The sequence below is a fragment of the Lichenostomus cassidix genome, chromosome 19 (assembly GCF_008360975.1).
Source record: "Lichenostomus cassidix isolate B80296 chromosome 19, HeHo_3.0, whole genome shotgun sequence".
In the NCBI taxonomy this organism is placed as follows: domain Eukaryota; kingdom Metazoa; phylum Chordata; class Aves; order Passeriformes; family Meliphagidae; genus Lichenostomus; species Lichenostomus cassidix.
Window position 1 is genome coordinate 4,651,991 of NC_139499.1, and position 20,039 is coordinate 4,672,029.

At 42.8% G+C, this 20,039-nt stretch overlaps 1 protein-coding gene across 6 annotated transcripts in view; it reads left to right on the forward strand.

Moving 5' to 3' along the window:
• The window catches only part of CUX1 (cut like homeobox 1), a 243,080-nt gene that overhangs the window by 156,824 nt on the left and 66,217 nt on the right, over nt 1-20,039 (forward strand). For all 6 annotated transcript variants that reach the window (XM_085078063.1, XM_085078065.1, XM_085078066.1 and 3 more), the window contains exons 9-10: nt 8,112-8,160; nt 19,823-19,927. In XM_085078063.1, coding sequence (XP_084934189.1) covers nt 8,112-8,160; nt 19,823-19,927 — 154 coding nt within the window. The remainder of the gene's footprint in view (nt 1-8,111; nt 8,161-19,822; nt 19,928-20,039) is intronic.

Sequence of the window (20,039 nt, forward strand, 5' to 3'; positions counted from 1 at the left end):
CTTGGCACAACCTGCAGGTTTTGTTCCCCAGCCTGAGGACTCCATCCTGCAGATCTGCTGGGTTTGTGCTGGTGCAGCACCTCAGTCTCAGGGCCTTAATGAGGGTGGGATTCTGACATAAATACATGAAAAAATAAAGATCAGAATGTTCTTTCTGCTGTTCTCCATGGCCTGGAAAGGCAAGTCAGAAGGATCATAGCAGAATGGAACTGCAGGGTCTCCTCTCCTTGTGTCCCAGTGCAGGAAATGCAGGAGAACCTGCAACCCCCAGCTCCAGAGGTTCCAAATTGCCCACCAGCTCCCTCAGAAGTTGGTGGAAATGGATTTTTAGCTCCATCCAAACAAGGTTATTTGTTTCTGCAGATTTCAGGTGGAAAAATTACCTTGGGTTTCAACACCTTCTTTGAACTCCTCTGTAACCTCAGAGGATTGTGACCCCAGAGGATTGTGACCCCAAAGGATTGTGACCAGTGCTCTGAGGTGGAGGAGACCCTGAATGATCCAAATCTGGACACTCCTAATTACTAATTTTAACACTGCTCAAAGGGCTTTGCAGGGTAAAGCAAAAACACTCTGTGAAAAAAAAACATTTGAGCAGGAGAGCAGGAGAAAAAGGATTTATTGCATTTCTTTTCCTTTCTGTGACGGGTAGTGTGATGGTTGGACATGGAGTTCACAAGGGATTTGTTCCTGGGGAGAGAAAAACACAGTGAGAGCTGAGTAAGAGATTTTTAAATGAAGGGTTAAACAGTCTGGAGAGCCAAAAGTCATCTTGGCCATGGTGCAACATGTGCCACATAAGAAAACAGTATTGCCTTCAAATAAAAAAGATGGACCATCTATTTATATATTGGTTTATTTTTTAATCCAACCGATACATCTTTCCTTTTTTGCAGCTGCTTACATTAAGTGTTCTCTGGTTTTCCAAGTGGGCCAAGGCTGTGTGTGTGTGACACTATGGGAATTACAGCTCTGGGGTGCTGTGAGTTGAAGTTGTCTGTTGTCTGTTGACACAGAATTCTTATTTTTCTTCTTTGTACTTTATTGAGCATATCCGTTAGTGTCAATCATATCAGTTTCTCCCCAGAAATCATTAAGAAAACACTGATGATCTTTAGGAACTGCTCCCTCATGCATCACTGGAATAAAGCTGATTTCTGTTGTCTTTAAAACTTTATAATTGCAAACATGATTATTTTATCCTTGAAATTCTGGCTTAAGCCATGAAGAAAAGACAAAGTGCTATGGAGGTTTTCTTGGAAAGCACATTTCTTATGGACTGAAAGATGTTTTATTCTAGGGTCTTTTCTCTCTAATGATTGAGATGCTTCTTGTTTTGTCCAGGTACTGCTCACTACCTTGGCCTTTAAAAGCAGTTTCTTTAACCTTTCTCAATATTTGATGATCACTTGACACCTTTCAAGCACCCAGGCCCTCGTTTGTTTGAAGCTCACACCTGCAGCTGGTGTGGCTGCCTGATCCTGGTGTGCTTCATGAGAAATCTTTCCCTGAGATTTATTTCCCCAGCCTGGATCTGTGTGCAGTGCTGCGCGTGAGGCAGCGAGAGGAAACAGGGATGAATCCTAATAAAACAACAAAAAAAAGATGGGGAAAGCATTGGGTCTGTGCATTTTGCTGGGGGAGGGACTTGATTTAGTGCTGGATGTGGGCACAGAGGGCTCTGGGCAGTGTCCAGTGGACATTTCCTCACTCCCAGATCAGTGCAGATGACTTTGGTGTAATCACTGGAGCACCTGAACCCAGCCTGCCTTTGATCTCTCCATTTAAAGCCTCCAGTGGTTCACTGCTTAGCAGACAGGGGATTTTTTTTTTCTTCAATTGAGTTCCTAGGAAAGGAAACACCCAATTCATTACTCAACTTGGTGGATTTATGAATCCCTGAACAGAGAAATTCTTTTACAAGAGGGCTGGATTTATATGACACTGGAAAAAGGATTATCTGATCTGAAGATCCTTAGAGGGTTGCTCTGAAAGAAAATATTAACCTATAGCTCTTGCAATTTAAAAAGTAGATTTGAGAACTTAGTAGTAAAAAGTGTGTGAGATCTTCCCCTCTGACATGTTATGTTGAATTCACTTTTTATTTTATTCTTTGTACAGTCCTTCTGCCTATTATTCCATCTTGTACTAGCAGTAAAGGTGAATTTATCCTCTCTGGATGTTTGTTGGATTGGAATACTTATGAATTCTAAAAATGCTTAAATGTGTGTACAGGGATACTCATAAAGTGCCAGAAAAATAAAACTAGTGGGTTTTTTATATCACCTTCCTTTGGAAACTTTCTAAGAAAGTGTTTGTTGGGGTGTTTTTTTTTTTTCTTTCCTAGAAATTAGGCAGCAAATCCTGAGCACCTTGGCAGGTCACTGAGGTGCAGGGATTAGATGAGGGCATCCACCAGCAGAGCTCAGGAAGTGGTTTGAATTTGGGTAGGGAATTTGTCGTCCCTCTGCTTTGCTTAAAGAAAAACTAAGATTGAATATTCAAATGCTGGGATGCTCTTGTGCCCTGAGTGAATGCCGTGATCATTGGGCTGCAGGCAATTCTGCCATTGTTTAGTGATCCGAAATCGCTTCCTAGACCCAGCAACCTTCCTTGATAAAAATTTCATTGGAACCTGAAAAAATTCAGTGCACTGCCTTTTGCTCTTTTTTTTTTTTTTTTTAAATGCTTTGGCCCCTGTTCTTCTTTTCTTCCCTTCCCAAATATCCCAAATAACCTCACATTTTTTGCCTTGTGCTGGCCAAGTGCTGGGTTACACTGCCTGTAATTTTAAGAGGCTGGAGCTGTTTACCTAATTTGGCCAAAATCTGCTCTGTGCCCATCACAGATATACATTACAAGGAGGATTTTTCTTTTTTTTTTCCCCCTGAATTAAACATAAATGCACATTAGTTGATAATGTCTGCTTTTAGTTTGAAATTGCCTGCGTAAATGTTTGGGTAATTAGAACATTTTAACAAGCCCCACTGGCTCCATATACCGTTTGCTCTGACTAGTAAACTTTTACATGTTTTTAAAGAAAACAAATGTGTGGGAAAAAATGTTGTTTGTTTTTTGCCAAACCAAAGTATTAATCTGCCCTGGTAGGGAAGTTTCTTGGCCATGCCGCTGACTGCAATTTCCAGAGTGTCATCTGTATTTTTCAGTCCTTCCATGTATAAAGAATCCAACAGCAGTTTCCTTCAAGGTTGAGTAAGTTTGAATGTTTAGGGGGCTGTAGCCACAAGATTTGGCAAACCATTCACTTGTCATGTTAATAAAAAAGGAATTGTTTCTGCCTCTTTAAGCTAGTAGCTAAATGAAGGACTTGGATCAACTGGGTTTTAATCATAAAGTCCAGATTCTTCTTGCTTGCAAGTGAATAACTTCGTGGTGTTCAGAGTTTTCATCCAATTTAATTTTATTTAGAAGAACTGAGCTTCTTCCCTGTTACCAACCCTTGAATTTGTTGCCTTGTTATGCTGTTCAAACCTAATCGGTTTTCTTGATCTTAAAATGAAAATCGAGCCTTTCTGCACTTTTTATTTCCCATAAGCAATTGAATTGAGAAGTGGGGTGGTTTGGGTGTTTGGTTTTGTTTTTTTCCAACTCCTTAAGTTGTTTTTTATAGATGGCATGTTAGCTTTGAGGGCTGTTTCATGACTGGTAAAAGCTTATACCTTGTAAAATCTATAGCTTTTAATGCATTTTGTTTCTCACTTCAAACACAGTACCGAGAGAAGAAATAATAGAATATTTCATGGTCGTGCTGTTTCAACAGTTCAGATTCTTTTTCCATGGTGGTGCTGATTTTGTAGCTCCAAATGCTTGGGCTTAAAATTTGATTTCCTAAATTCCTTAGTCTGAAAATGTTGAAATTTAGAACAAGTTGTAATGCTCTCTGAAGAATTGTTCTTGCTTACATGATTACTTTTCCTCTACCACAGAGATTATAAGAAACTAGATCAGATAAATTATTATATTACCTGTGGAATGCAAAAGCACAGGGTAGATAATATTTATTCCTGAAAACAGATTTTCCCCACTCTTTTTCTCACAATCTATGTTAATATTAAGGAAGTATCACCCTTGATCAAACCCTGATTAATGTTGGGTTGCAATGTACAAGTCTGCTGTAGCCACCATAAATATCAGTGTATTTTAGCAAAATGTCTTCTTGTTATTAATTACCATCATTCTCTGTATCTGTCTGAAGAAGGAATTTTGGGGGTTTTCTCCTTGTCTTCACCTCTGGGTGATGAGGGAATTGCAGCACTCATGAGAAATCAAGATGTTAGTTGCTTCAGGAATGAAGAAAATAAAAAGTGAAATCATCAAATCTCCACTTCCTCTAAGTGAGTTTAGTTCACGTCGGGTGGCTTTGGTCACAAATAGCTTCTGTGTAACCACAAATTTAGGTGAAGAATGATGATTAGGTGAAGAAATTGTTCCCTGTGAGGGTGGGGAGGCACTGGCACAGGGTGCCAGAGGAGCTGTGCTGCCCCTGGATCCCTAGAAGTGTCCAAGGACAGGTTGGGCATTGAAGCTTGGAGCAGCCTGGGACAGTGGAAGGTGTTCCTACCATGGCAGGGGTGGAACAAAGTGATTTTCAAGGTCCCTTCCAAGGCCATTGTTCCCTTCAAGGTTCCCATCAGATTTTCAGTGCAAGCCTGCAGGACAAGCCCGGAGCTGGATGGAGCTTTGCCTGCCAAGTTGTTCCGTTGAAATAAAGAGGAATATTGAAATAGGAAGGGCTGAAAATGAGCAAATGTAGTGGAGGGTGAACACATCAAAAATGACCTGTGTGGGACTCACTCAGTGAGCCAAGCAGAGCTGCCTTGTGCCTGACAGGTCTGAATTTGACACAATCCTTTGTAAACAGTAAATCAATGCAGGTTGTTTCTCTGAGTGCATAAAAGGTGTGAGAACTGTAATTTATTTTATAATAAATACTTGTGCTGAGCAAACAGTGAATGCAGCTATTAGAGACTTTCTCAAATAAGTGATTTTAGGCTGCTGAGTGCCAGCTACTGATGTGGTAGTTGAGCTTTTAAAATGAAAAGCCTGAATTCCTTTTGAAGATTCTCCTGAATGCTGTTGACACTTGTGCTTGGGAAGAATACAGAGTAATTTAATTCATTACTTTACTTAAAGATAACGTTTATGGTTGCAGCATTACCTTCCATTGGTGTGCAGACTGCTAGGCTGGAGGTGTTTTGCTTGAATTTTTTTTTTGGAGATGTCACATCCTTTTATTAGGTGTGCTGGAAAGCTTGGGAGAAAAAAATGTAGGAGGGAAAGGGGAGTTCAGGATCAGTCAGCTGGTGTGTCTGGATACAAGGACAAAGGGACAATTTTGCCTTTGGCTACAGTTTGACACTTTACTGGATTCAGTCAGAATTATCTGCACACGCTGAAGGGCACAAATGTCATTTTTATGGCATTCTATATCCTCAGTTGCTTTTTTTTGTAATTGGCTGTGTATCCCAGTGCTGTAATAGAGCTCTTAAATCCTGACCCCAGCCAAAATGGGACACAAATACCAGTATTAATATTTCTCTCCATTTTAAATGCAGAGTTGAATCTTTCTACCTTGTTTTTCCAGCACTATCTTGTGTTTTCCTGGCAGCCACCCACCCTTCCTCTGGCTCGGGGTGCTCCTGTGCTTTACTGCTCTTGGTCTTCTCTCCCCTTTGTCCATTGGCCTCAGACATCCCTCTGTTCCTTCCCTGGCTTCTCTCTATTCTTCAATTTCCCTACCCCTGGCTCCCCTTAACCTCCTTCTCTCACCTTTAAAGGTGGCTGAAGGTCCTTGGATGGCTGCAGAGCCCTCACACTTCTGCCCCTTCCCACTCATCTTTTCTCCATCAGGGTCATCTTCCTTTTTTCTCCATCAGACTCATCTTCTTTTCTGCCAGAAGAGTTTCCCTGGCTGAACTGAAACCTTACCTTCTGCTCCCAAAGCAGGGCACTCTTCTCTCCCAGTCCCAGGGGTTTTTGCTTCTGAGTCTTTCACTCTCCTCAGGTGCTGTGGTGTTCCAGACCTATGGCTGCTACCTGGCAGCACCTGACTGGGAGGAAAGGCAGGGAATTTATTGTTCTCCCCATGCTATAGAGAAGGAGAGGAAGCTGGTTCACTTCAGCTGTAGCTGGGATGGGACATTCCCAGCTCTGATCTGGAGGTGTGTGACACAATCCAGACATCATTTACTGGCTCCATGTAACCTGAGGCATTCACACATAAATTCAGCCTGAATGCATAAGCTTATATAAAGAGGATCCTTAAACTATCCTGGCTAAAAATATTTGTGAAATGCTGGGAAGCGACTTTTGAGTGTGTTGGGATGCTCTCCTCCCTCTTATCTCTCACAGATAAACAGTGAGGTCACTTGCATGGGCTTTGGGACATCTTTTTCATGTGAAATGCTGTCATCTCCCTAAGTGGGTTAATAAGTTTTTTGGGCCTGGAGTAAAAAAACAAAAGATGTTTCACAACTGCAGAGGCTGAAGAGAAGGAAAGTGTTATTGCAGGCTGATGTTAACATGTGCAGGTCAGTCTTGTGGCTACTCCCTTGAATCCTTTCTTGCCCAGCAGTGGTTGTTCAGTTCAGTAAGTAATGCCCATTATTTATTACTAATTCAAACCATCGTGTGCAGGATTTCTTCCCAATGTGCAGGAGAAGCACATTAGCTTTTCCTGCACAAGAAAACACATGTTAATCTGTTTTCCATTATTGTCCAGAAGATTTTTTTCAGAAGGCAGTTCATGTTGCCCCAACAACATTAAAGGCTGTAATTAAAAATAATTTTCCAATCATTTATATACATGCACATTTAGTTATTATGATCTTTTGCTGCGTTTCCCCAAGTGTACACCCAAAAGCCTAAAACGCTGTTGAGGAATAAGTCAATATTCACTGTAATGATCCAGTGTGGAGTGTGCCAGAACCCTGATGTACTTCAATTAACCATCCTTCCTCACAAACACCTGCACAGGGAAATGGATCTTCTGCTGGAATCAGCAGAAAAACAAACCCTGACTTTTCTGCATGGGCAGAGGAAGGGAATTCCAGTATTTCACAGCTTTTACTGATAATGATCTGCTACAGATTAAAAACAAAAACCAGACATTATGGTGTTGGCAGATTGCAAAAGGACTTGCTGGTAAAGCTGCTGTTCAGAGGAGATGAGGACAGTGTTTATTGCTTCCATATGGTCCAGGCATACAAGACAGGCAAAATGTCTGGGGAGAATAATATGTCTTATTGTATTGATACAGAACATTCTTCAGGGCTGTCAGCCCTTTTCCTGGTACCTTTCCCAGGTGAGAGCCTGAGTGGGAAATGTTTGCCCATGATGGAGCATGAAGATAAGAAAAGATTGCTTAAGGATTGGCTCCATTTGTGTGAGTGAAGGATTAGAAATGTTGGTTTTTAAGGGGTCAGGTCTTGGAGCTGCTCCCTAACACAGGGATCTGAAGGAAGGATCTATTTTTTCTGAACTATTTGTATAGTTTTCAACCCTTTGACTTTCCTATTCAGCTTTGCAAAGTGCATTAAGAGTCTAAATTTAGAGTTTGATAAATTTGTGTCCAAAAAAAATCTTTTCCACGTAATGTAAAATTAAAGTTCTTGGTCTCTTTGACCTCTTGATATTTTTTTTTTTTAAGCCAAATTTAGAACCAAACTTCTGGGTACACTGAAACAGAAGAGTAGCTGGTGCTTTTGTGTCTGTGGGGAGGTGATTGAAGAACTGCAGTCTTAGACTTCTCCATTATTATCATTTGGGAAGCACCTTTGCTTGTTGGAAAGATGACAGTGCCCTGAATTTTGGGTAGTAAAACCTTCAAAGATGTAATGAATATGCTCAGATACCAATTTGCCTGTTGCACTGCAAAAAGGGAACAGGCAAAGGAATTGGAGATTTGCAAACTGGTCCAGAAAACCCCAGAGGATTTCCCCAGTCAGAAGATGAGCTGCTCAGTCCTGCTGTGTCCTTTGACAAATAAATATTGACAATTGCTGGTGTTTGTGTGCCTGTTGCTGTGCAGGAGCTCCTGCAGAAGCATTTCTCTGTGTGATAACAAAACTTCTGCTCTCTTCTTCTCCCAGGGCTGATGAAATCGAGATGATCATGACAGACCTTGAAAGAGCCAATCAGGTAGGATTTTCAATGAGTCCCCCATAAAAATTCTAAGTGTGACTTTGATTATTCTTTTTTAATTCTCTTTTGGATTTCGTGACAGTTCTTTTATATGCACTTCGCAGACATAACTGTGTGGAGTAAGAAAATATGCAAATTTAGAGCAAAATACAGCTCTTTAGGGATGCTCTGGAAGGATTGTGTGCACAGTAGAGCTGTGCTTGCCATATATTTACCTTCTAATAATTTAAACTTACATTTCCCACTGTACTTATTCTTGGCTTTATGTTTCTAAATCCATCATGTTGGCCCCTCAGACATTCAGGTAATTGGTTTGCCCAAAATAAAGGGTGTCTGCCCTATGGCTGTGGCAGGGCTGCAGCTTTTGTGGACTTTTCCAGACTTTCTTTCCCCCTTCCTTTTCTGCCATGTTTTATTGGCATATTAACTTTTAGCAAGGGTTGGATCAGACCGTTCTGTGCAGGACAACAAAGACATGGCAATTTGTCCCTGCAGATGTTAATTTGGGCTGTGAAATGTCTCTCTGGCCATCCCCCTCAGTGCACACACTCCTGACACAAGTGGCACAGACACTGAGTTTGACAAACTCAAACCCACCAGCCATGCAAAGAACCCTTGTGAGTGAGTGAGGTGATGGAGGAGATGTGTGTGGCCAGGCAGGATTCCCAGGTGACAGTGGAAATTCCACATGCCAGTGGGTGGTGGTTTCACCAAGGGAAACCTCAGCCAGGCATTTGCTTATCAGTGAGCTTCATTAATCCCTCTGGCAGGTAAAATCAGAGATTGCAATCTCAAATCTCCCAGGTTATGGATTTACAATCCAGCTGAAGTTTACCTCAGAGCAGCTCCCTTCAGGAGGAGTAGCAGCAGCTCCTTCCCCTCCATGGCTCCTGTTGTCAGCAGTGCCTGTGTGAGCCAGACCAGGTCACTGGTGCTGTTGAAAACATCCCCCCTGTTCCAGCTGCTGTTTTGTGTTGTCTTTTCCCCTTTGCCAGATCACTTTCAGCCCCCACACTCCCCTGCTGCAGCTGTCAAGTCTTGCAAGTGCTGTCGGCCTTTCCATTAGTTCTTGGTCAATTGGAACAATACAAATCACAGAATCATTTCCATTGGAAAAGCCCTCTAAGGTCATCCTGTCCAACCACTCCCCTAGTAGTGCCAAGGCCACCACTAAACCATGTCCCCAGGTGCCACATCCCCATGTCTGTTAAATCCCTGCAGGCATGGGGACTCCACCACTGCCCTGGGCAGCTGTGCCAGGGCTGGACAACGCTTTTAATGAAGAGGTTTTCCCTAATAACCAACTTAAACCTCCCTTGGAGCAGCCTGAGGCTGTTTGCTCTTGTCCTATCACTTGTTCCCTGTCAGCAGAGCCTGACCTCCACCTAAAGCCTCCTTCCAAGGAGTTACAGGGAGAGAGAACATCCCCCTGAGCCTCCTTTTCTCCAGGCTGAGCTCCCCCAGCTCTTTCAGCTTCTCCTGCTGCTCCAGACCCTTTCCCAGCTCTGTTCCTGTTTTTGGACGTACTCCAGCCCCTCAATGAATTAATGAAGCCAAAATCATTATTTGTAAGTTGTTGGGTTGATTTTTGAGTCAGTAAAAGCAAACTGGGTGTTTGTACAGTGGGTTTTTAGTTCTGTCAAAGAACTTTTGTAGATGGCATTAAATATTTATGAAAGTACTAGTAATTATTTGAAAATATGTAGACTTTTTAGAAATGATGTAGGTGTTAAAGATGTTTTGGTAGAATTATTTTGTGATTTTTGCACTGCAGTACATTTTGCAATGATTTACCCAGTAGCTGTTTTTTTCCCCTCAGTCTAAAGGGGGCTGTAGTTAAAGAACAGGTATTTCTGAATTCCTCATTGCCTCCTAAAATGGATTATACCTATTTATCCAGAAATGTTATTTTTCTATCTAACTGGTACAAAGCTGCAATGTGGGTTGTTGGTTTTTTTACTTTATTGTGGTGCTTTTCTTGTAATTAGATAATATTTATTACTGCTTATATGCATAACCCTTCCTTTGGTTGTAATTCAGCAAAATCTGACTCTGTACATAAAATGAGCATGCAGTTCATCTGAGCTGCTGGCAAGCCAAAGGAGAGGATTCTGTCTCCCCTTTCCCCATCTCCCCTCTGGCTGCTGCAGTCCCATCCCCTCCCAAACCTGCTCTGGCACCTGGGGGATCCTTCACTGAGTCGCCTGAGCTCAGGAACTGCAGGAAAGCCTGGATTGGGGTGAAGGAGCCCCATTTGTTCTCTGTGGGTTCAGCACATTGAGGCAGCTCAACACAACATGGGAGAAGCCACAGCACTGAGATCACAGAGTCATGGAATGGTTTGGGTTGGAAGGGACATTAAATATGATCCAGTGCCACCCCTGCCATGGGCAGGGACACTTTCCACCATCCCAGGTTGCTCCAAGCCCTGTCCAGCCTGACCTTGGACACTGCCAGGGATCCAGGGGCAGCCACAGCTTCTCTGGGCACCCTATGACAGAGCCTGCCTACCCTCATAGCCAGGAATTCCTTCCCAATACCCCATCTCTCCCTGCCCTCTGGCAGTGGGAAGCCATTCCCTGTGTCCTGTCCCTCCATCTTTTGTCCCAAGTCCCTCTGCAGATCTCCTGGAGCCCCTTTAGGCACTGGAAGAGCTCTGAGGTCTCCCTGGAGCCTTCCCTTCTCCAGGTGAGCACCCCGAGCTCTCCCAGCCTGGCTCCAGCTCCAGGAGCATCTCCATGGCCTCCTCTGGACTCATTCCAGCAGGTCCATGTCTTTCTCGTGTTGGAAACCCCAAAGGAACTGTGTGGCCTCAGAGGAGCTGGAGAAGGGAAGAGAAATTCACTTGGAGAGGAGCAGGAGCTGCTGCAATGGCTCAGCTCATTTGCTGAAACATCCCCATAGAGTCCTTGCCTTGTGTGATGCTTTACCTTTATAAAACACTTTGATAAATTATATCTAACTAATCTTTGTAGCAGCAATTCCTGTGTTTTACCTCTTTATAGGTGAAAAAAAAATATTGGAAGAAATTAAATCGTATTGCACAGGCCAGAAAGTGAGTTTGCATCAGGCTGAAGTGTTACAATTGCAGAAACAAGTACTTAACCTAATTATGTATTTAATAGTTAAATTAACATTTCCTTTTACCATTTCAGTAAGTGCTCACTCCCCATTATTAAGGCTACCTTTAAAGAGTAGTGCTCAGCACGACTCCTGCTTTGCTCACAGACTGCCTTGCTGATTTGGATGTGATGTTTTGCTGCTCTGGAATTAGCACTGACCCAAATGACTGGGATTCAGAGCAAAAATCTATGTTTCCACTGACAATGTGGTGGGGGGGAAATTTGGTGTAAATTTTTTAATATCTGACATTTCTTGAAAATGCCTTTCCCAGGCGTTTTAAATCTTTTTAAATCAAGAGCTGGCACTTCAGAACTTCCCTTGCTGTAGTGAGGACTCCTCTCTGGCTCCTGAGAAGTGGGGAGTGCCTTTCCCTCTGCAGTGCTGCAGGAATGAGGGGCTGGATGTGCTCCCTGACCTTGGTCCAGGTGTCCATAAAAATGATAAAATCACACTTCTGTTGTGACTGCCACCCCTGTGTCCTGTTGGGTGAAACAGGAACCATTCTTGTTATCTTAACTCCATCACCTCTCTTCTCCCAGTGTTTTTCCTCCCTTGGATCCTCAGGTGTTTTTCATGCATTTCTGGGCTAGTTTGCATGATGCCATCCCCAGAACAAATTAGTGGCTCATCAAAACAATTGCCTTTAAATACCAGTGAGCTTTGCAATTTTCTGCTCAGGGAGAAGGAGGAGTAGTGACCGCAAAGCTCCCTCTCTCTCCATTGTGTCATTAGCACGAGGTATAAACTGAATTTTCCCACAAAACATAACAGTGGGAGGAGTGAATCCCTCACTGGGACAGAGGTGGGTGCTGGAGATGAGAGGTGCTGACAGCCCCTTCTTCCTCAGGTGCTCTGTGCCATTAATTCAGGATTTGAGTGGGGTTTTATGGCAGGCCTGCTCCATTCCAACTGGCAAAGTTTGAAATACACCAAGTTACACCCACTGTGAGGATGACAACGGTGTAACCTTCCTGTTTGAAAGTTTTCCAGTATAAAAAAGGGCAAGAATAGTGCATTAAAATGTCTGGTCCAGCTGCACCTGCCTCAAGAGGAGCCATTAGCTCCTGACATGGGGCTTTAGGAGAGGTGTAAGGTCTGAAGCCAAAAACCCCATTGGTTTCATGGTGAAAATGCAAGAGCATCATGTGCCAGAGAGCAGGAGAGCCCTGGGTCCAGAGTCCCTATCCAGAATCCCTGTCCAGAGTCCCTGTCCAGAATCCCTATCCAGAATCCCTGTCCAGTTTCCCTGTCCAGAATCCCTGTCCAGTTTCCCTGTCCAGTTTCCCTGTCCAGCCCTCTCCTCATCCCTAAGGCTGTGGCACTGCTGTGGCTCAGCCTGTGCAGGCCTGAGGGCACAGTGGAGCCAAACCCAGCAGGAATGGCTCATTTTCACTCTATTAACCCAGCCAGCTCCATGACAAAACCTGATAACATAACCCACGAGTTCCCCCTGCATTTCCATGAAGATTTAATAATGCTGTAGTTTGGGGAAGGGACTCGTTTTATTAAGATTTCATTTTGCACAATAAATCACTGCATATTTTCTGATATGGTACGAAGTATAAGAATAAATAATTAAAACTAAACTACCCGTACTTGTCAAAATAAATGATTTATCATAGTTTGGGATACAGCATCTTTGAATTTTTTATTGTTTGATTCCCAGAATATTCTAATTCCCAATCAGGGAAGTTAATGAAGCTCCAGTGTGCTTTTCTGCCTTCACAGCAGTTACAGTTGTGTGCCTGTTTATTTTAGACAAATATTTATGGTTAGCACTTTCCTGTACCTTTTCAAGTTTACACCTTTCCAGTAAGTGTTTATGGCAGCAAAGTCACAAATCTTTTGGGACGACAAATTTATTCAAATGAATTATTGTTCTGTTTTGTGCTTCATCCAGAAACCTGGAATCATCCAGTTGTGCCTGAGAATCACAGAGGTTTCTGTTGGAAAGAATAATTCCTGGGTTGTGAAAACAGAAATATTTTGGAGTGGTAAATTTTTTAAATGACAGCAAGGCTCATTTTAAGGTTTTGATATTGAGTCTAAATTTGTGGCTTTGTGTCATTGATGTATCCAGATCTCTCTTCTGCCTTTATACATCGATCCCATAGTTTGAAAAAATAAAATCTAATGGGCTTTGTGTTTTGAGCTTCCTGTAAAGAAAAAAAGAGCTTTTTTTACTTTTAAAACAAAAAGAGAAGAACTTTGGTTTGGGTTGTTTGATCCTGAGTTATTGTATTTTAATCTGAAAGGGGAGGAACTAGGTTTGAAAAGCAGACTCAAGTATAGACATCCTTATAAAATACCTTATAAAATACCTTAGATTTAGAGAGTGGTAACAGAAGGAGGACGTGAGACCTTTTTGTGTGTGTGTGGACTATATTGTGTAAGCTATAGAAAAAGAATTAATTTATTTTTTCTTCTATTATCCCTTTGGAAAAGCCAAATGTTTCCATTGGTTTTCTTTCCATCTTCCCAGTGCTGATAGTGCTCCCAGATTTCTACTTCTTATTTTTTCTGGGGAAAGAAAGTCAAATATAGAAACTTCTGATACCAATAAATCAAGAAAATGGTACTTTCTAAAATACAGAAGCTTTTATTAAAGAATCTAGACTGGATCAATACCATTTATTCCACAGAAATGTAGTGCTGGGTTTTAAAGTCTGTAGAGCAAGAGTTAGTGAATTTAAGCATTTTTTGGCGCCAAACTGCCACTAAAATACATAAAACAGTGTCTGCTATAAAAGTAGAAAGAAAACCTCACCAGGGTGTTTTAGCAGAAATGCTGCTCTCAAGATTATTTTTTATTTCCTTGGGTATGGCACCTTCCTGTCTCCAACAAATCACATTGGAAAATGGTTCGAAAAGATATTCCTGCTAAGTGAGATTGCCATAAAATATGTATGTTTTTGAGCAGCAGATGGAATAAATTCCCCTTTTCACTCAGCAGCACAAGTGCAACACAATCCAGGTAGTGCTGGTGCTGGGGGGGTTTGCTGTGATCCACCACAGCCCTGACAAGGCTTCCTTGGGTTTGCACTTCATGGGGAAGGGAATTCATCCTGCATTGCACCAAGGCTGACAGACACTGCCCCTGAGGATTTGGGTTCATTTCTCACTCCCTTGGCAGTGAACTGGATGCTTTCATGGTGTGCCAGAGCCCTGTGGAATTGTCCCTGGATCCCTGGCAGTGTGCAAGGCCAGGCTGGACAGGGCTTGGAGCAACCTGGGATGGTGGAAGGTGTCCCTGCCATGGCAGGGGTGGCACTGGATGAGCTTTAAGGTCCCTTCCAGCCCAAACCATTCCATGGATCCAATTAATTTCCACTGCTGCATGGCAGATGAAGTCATTCACTTAATCCAGGGATTTCACTGTCTGTAAAATGGGAATAATGACATTTACTTTGCAAAGGGCATTGAGATCCTTGCACGGAGAAGTTCTGTGTAAAGGCAAAATATGGTTAATATTATTTTCGTACAAACATGGGGTTCCTGCAAATGCCTGGAGATCAGCTGGGAATACATTTATCTGGCAGCCTTTCAGCACTCAGAGGAAAGTGCAATAGCCTGAAGACAAGAATGAAGACAACCCAACCTCTTCTGGTTGGTGGAGTTTTTTCTTTTTTTTTTTTCATATAATTCTCCATTGTTGGAAAAAATAGGTGCCAGAGCCCTGAAAAAATCTTTCATGTCCCTGATATTCTGCTAACCTTGCTGCTGTTCTGTGGAAGTTAGGGCCATCTAAAGGGTTTTTATAACGAATTTTTATGTCTGAAAATTTAAAAAATTAAATCACATTGGAGCAGTGTGTTTTAATTGATGTTGTACTCTGAAAAACACAGCTTTTGCAGCAGCTTGCAAGTCCGAATGTCAGCTCCAAGCCTGGTGATTGCTGCCATAAGCAGCCTCATTAACTGCAGCAGAATTACTTGTGATAATACCCACTCCTCGCCCATAGGAAGATTTTCCCACATACAGCACTGAATTTAGCATGGAATAAGGAAATGGAGTTGGGCTGGTGGAACTTCAAGGGAAAGGTTATACATTTCTTTTCACATAAGTATCTCATTTTGCTGTTCACACCACTGGTCTTTGATCAAATTAACATTTTACTGTAAGTAGAAGAGCACTCGGTTCATGCTATTCATTATCTTGTCAGGAAACAAGGAGAATAATTTAAACTGGATATATTGTAAGGCTTTTTTTTTTCTATTTTTAATTGGAAAGCACACGGCAGCGTTACAGTCGTGACCTCCTGGCTCCACTGTGAGCAGTACAATATTTACCTGCTGGATGAAGGAAAATGGAAGTATTTTGAAATATTTTTCTGCCAGGGAAGCAGTTCTGTACTAGCAAACAGCAGTGTAGGAATTAGGAGGAATTGTATGACTGAACTATCTTGAAAAATAGGGTTTTAGGCAACACTGGATTGGCATGAGCTTCACCAAGGCCATTAGTGTGACTGTCATTGGTCATTGAGGGTTTTCTTTAGGTTGTGCAGTAGGATTTGGGAGTCAGAAACCAAGAGTTTTAGCATTGCCTGATGAAAAGCAACTGTGCTGTGGCATATCCTGAAGGGGATCTCAGAGGTGGAGAGGGACTGGGGACAAGGGATGGAGAGACAGGACACAGGGAATGGCTTTCCACTGCCAGAGGGCAGGGAGAGATGGGATATTGGGGCAGGAGTTGTTCCCTGGGAGGGTGGGCAGGCCCTGGCACAGGGTGCCCAGAGAAGCTGTGGCTGCCCCTGGATCCCTGAAGTGTCCAGGGCCAGGCTGGACAGGGCTTGGAGCAGCCTGGGATGGTGGAAGGTGTCCCTGCCCGTGGTAGGGGTGGAATGGGATGAGGATGAGCTTTAGGGTCACTTCCAACCCAAGCCATTCCATGATTCTATGAATCTCTATGTGTTTCTTAGCTGAAGTGGGACAGTTTCACACACACAGAAGGTTTTGAGAACTTTCCAGTGGCTCCCAGTTGTGCAAGACTCCTTGGGTTTAGCCATTTTCCTTATTGGGTGGCTGTCTCTGGCTTCACTCTTTTTCTTACTTCAGGAAAAATTGTCCAAGCATTTTTAAGAACCAGATTAGGGGAAAAAAATCCGTTTTTCCCCGCATGTTACGAGTTTTTTCTTGCTGTTTTGGTGAGGAGCCTGCAGTGCCCAGATTTAATAAAAGGGATTTGATGAGGGAGGGTTTTCTTTTTTTCTCAGGGTTGTATCTTCTGTTGCTTCAAGTAGGGAAAAAAAAAAATAATTTTTTAAAAGCCCCAAGTTTGGCCAGCCCTATAAGAGTCTGGAAAAAAAGAGTTCACAGAAACTCAAGAGAATCTGGATTGAATTTGTTCAGGCTTTGCTCTCCCTGCCTGTCCAAGGCATGCTGCAGTCTGTCACTGCTCTGGCTGGGTGAACATCAACCAACCAGGTTTTGCTTTTTCTGGATGTGATGTGAGGTTTGGTGGGGCACAGGGAGGGGAGACACTCCCCAGGCTGCCCTTGCCACAACTGGAGACATTGGATTGGGAGGGGAGAGGGGTTTGTGATGAGGAGGGAGTGGGGAGAGACACTTGGAGGAGCTCTTGTGAGGACATTTGGAGAAGAAGCAGCAAGGAGAGGAGAAAGGAGGAGAAGAGGAAGGAGGAGATCGTGGGGGTAAGGCTGATTCTGGAAGTTTGGGAATGTTGGCTAGGTCGTGTGAGGTAGAAGTTGGGTTTGCCTGCCTGGAGCTAAAGGTGCCGTGGAGCACAGAGAAGACAGAAATGGTGCTTCCAGCAGCCAGCATGAATTAGGAAGGGGACAGAGTGACGAGCAGAGAGGGGTGGGAGTGGAAGAGGCAAAGCCAGAGGGCCTGGCAGGGGAGCAGCTCTGTGCAGGGGCTCGGTGCAGGAATGGGCAGAGGCAGCTCCTGCCGCTCTGGGAGCCTCCAGCCAGTGCTGCCGTGCAAGGAGATGTGCCAGGGGCTCCAGGAACCCAAATAGTTCCAAACAGGGCTTGTGCCAGTGCATTCATTAGCATCCTGAAGCGCTGAGATCGTTCAGAGCTGCAGCACAGCTTCCGTGAGGAAAGGATTAATCCCATCAGAGGAGAGGGGGATTAGCTCAGGGCACATCAAGTGCAGGGGTCACACACAGAGCAAGAGGACAAAGCTAAAAATCCACTCACCAAGCCATGTTCCTCTCAGAGTTGGATGGGAAAAAGCCACAGCAGGTCCTGGGTGGTTCCATCCCCCTCCCAAACCTACCAGGAGGTGGCTGAGCACTGGCCTCAAGCTTGGCTTTTCCAAACTTGCAAGTGCTCAAATTCGAAACTACCATTCTTTGAACAGGGTTTTGTGTGCCATTTATAATTTATATTGCAACAGCACCCAAAATGCTTTCCAGATACTGAGCACATCTGTAATTCTGGCTCTTAAAAAGCTTCCCTTCTGTGAGAGAGGGGGGGAGAAAGAGGAAAATTGACCAGTATTTCCCAAATAGAATGGCCCCGAATTTGTGCTGATGTATTTTTAACAATGCCTAGCATGAAATCTTGTCTGGTATTATTGGGAGGATCACAACAGGTGTTGGGAATTGGCTGGGGAGGCTGTGCAGAAAGGGCAGCTGACAGCTCACTGTATATGCAGATGTACCACCTATTAGCAATATCCTCTGTGGTTTGCTCGCATGCGAGCTGAATAGATTCTCCAAACAATGCTGCACTGAATGGAAGCCATCAGCAGAATTGCTCAAGGCTGCAAAACCCATTACTTATACAGCAGTAGATGGAAGAGCAAGTGCCACAGTGTAGTAACTTGTCCTGCTTTGCTGGAGTTGTTCTGCAGTTATTAGATCAATATATGTAGCTGCACATCTAATAAAGTACCAGAAAATAATTTATCTCAATGTGTATTGTTAGCTCAGTATTTATCCTGGTATTATCCAGCTGCATAAACAACATAAATCCCTGGTTTTGTGCCTTTTTTACTGCTGTTTTCCATGTTTTCCAAGCACACAATAGGTTGTGTCCCCTGCTCTGATTATTGGAGCCACGTCACTGTACTTTTTACAATCACATTTTAATTACAGCTGTAGAACCTGTGCAAAATCATTTAATACAATGTTGTGAGCAAATAGCGCAGATGATGCGTTTAGTATTTGATTGCTGTTAGTTTACTCATTGATTAAACATGCAGAGTCTGCTTTGACTGGGAGGAAGTCAGAGACCACACACACAGGGCTATAGGGCTTATATTCACTGTAGGCTTGATAGTTCCTATAGATTTTATATTCATCAGAGGTTTTATACTACTAGAAGTTGTATATTTGCTGTAGCTTCTATATTCACTATGATTTTATATTCACTACAGGCTTTATATTTGCCCCATGTTCTATATTCACTATTTTACATGACCTAAGTTTTCCAAAGGATTAGCAAGGAGTTTGGCTCACAAAATGTGTCAGTTTTGGTGGCTTAAAATTGCAGTGGGAATTTATAAAGGAAAGGATCCATCAGCTGGTCAGGAAAAGTTTTGACCTCTGGCAGCAGCTGGTGGGTTTGGTAGAATTGGTGATATGTCTTAGAAGTGGAGACAGAAAATTATTTTGGCTATCTTCTGAAAGCACAGCATGATTTGCATGGAGCAGCCCAGGCAAAAAGCAGTGATCACTCAAGGAGGAAAGCAGCGTGGTTTTATAACAATAAAATAACTTTTTTTTAAAAAAGAGAGAAGACAGTCTTGCCAGGAGGAGTGTATATTGTAAAAGAACCAGGTTTTGTTCCATTTCTAACAGAAGCTTACAGACAGTTATGAAAAGGACTTTGCTGCTATTTATTGCCTGAAGTTACTGATCCATCTGTCTCTACCCAAACTCTCGTACAGACAATATTTCCTCATCATTCTGCCTTTCTCCTTTCTATTATTTCTCAATACTGAGATGGGAATTTTGACCAGTGGCCAAGTCAGAGGCTTATCGGCTATTGCGTAAATCCTCAGCAGCTGGGAACTGAGCTGTGCAAAATTGTCACTTTAGGGTTAAATATTGTTGAATAAATAGACCTGCTGAAAGAACAGAATCTAACAATTCATGTTTTAGGGAATAATTACTGCAGAAAGACAGCCCACAACATTGTATGTGTGTTTGAGAGAGTGGTCAGAATATCTTTTAATTCAGCATTTACCCGTGAGAATTATTCCCATGAGGAGCCTTGCAATAAAATCTGCTTGGTCTATGAGAATAGAAAGAAATTGAATAAAAAGACTCCATTTCCACTTGTATTTATTCAGTCTGGGAAATTCAGTGGGCCGCAGCATTAGTATCAGCAGGGGATTCCTTGCTCCTAGCGTTAAATTACTGTCATAATCGCTCAATTATTTCTTCCTTGTACTGTTTAAAATAAAAATCCATCACATTCTATGTTTTTTTCTAACATTTATTAGGTTGAGTGTTTAGGAAAATCAATTATATTCAGTCAGGCATGAATTGATGAATGTTCTTGTAATAATTGTCAGTTGTTAAACTGAATGTACTTTCTCTTTTCACCCCTTTTCATTTCCTTCAGAGGGCAGAGGTGGCTCAGAGAGAGGCAGAGACCTTAAGGGAGCAGCTCTCATCAGCTAACAAATCTCTCCAACTTGCTACGCAGATCCAGAAGGCACCTGATGTGGTGAGAGAAAATATTTACTGACTCTTACAGGTTTCTGACATTCCTGCAGTACAGCTCTCACAATTTATGCCCACAGCTATAAAAACAGCTGTTTGAAGCCGTATTTTAGCTG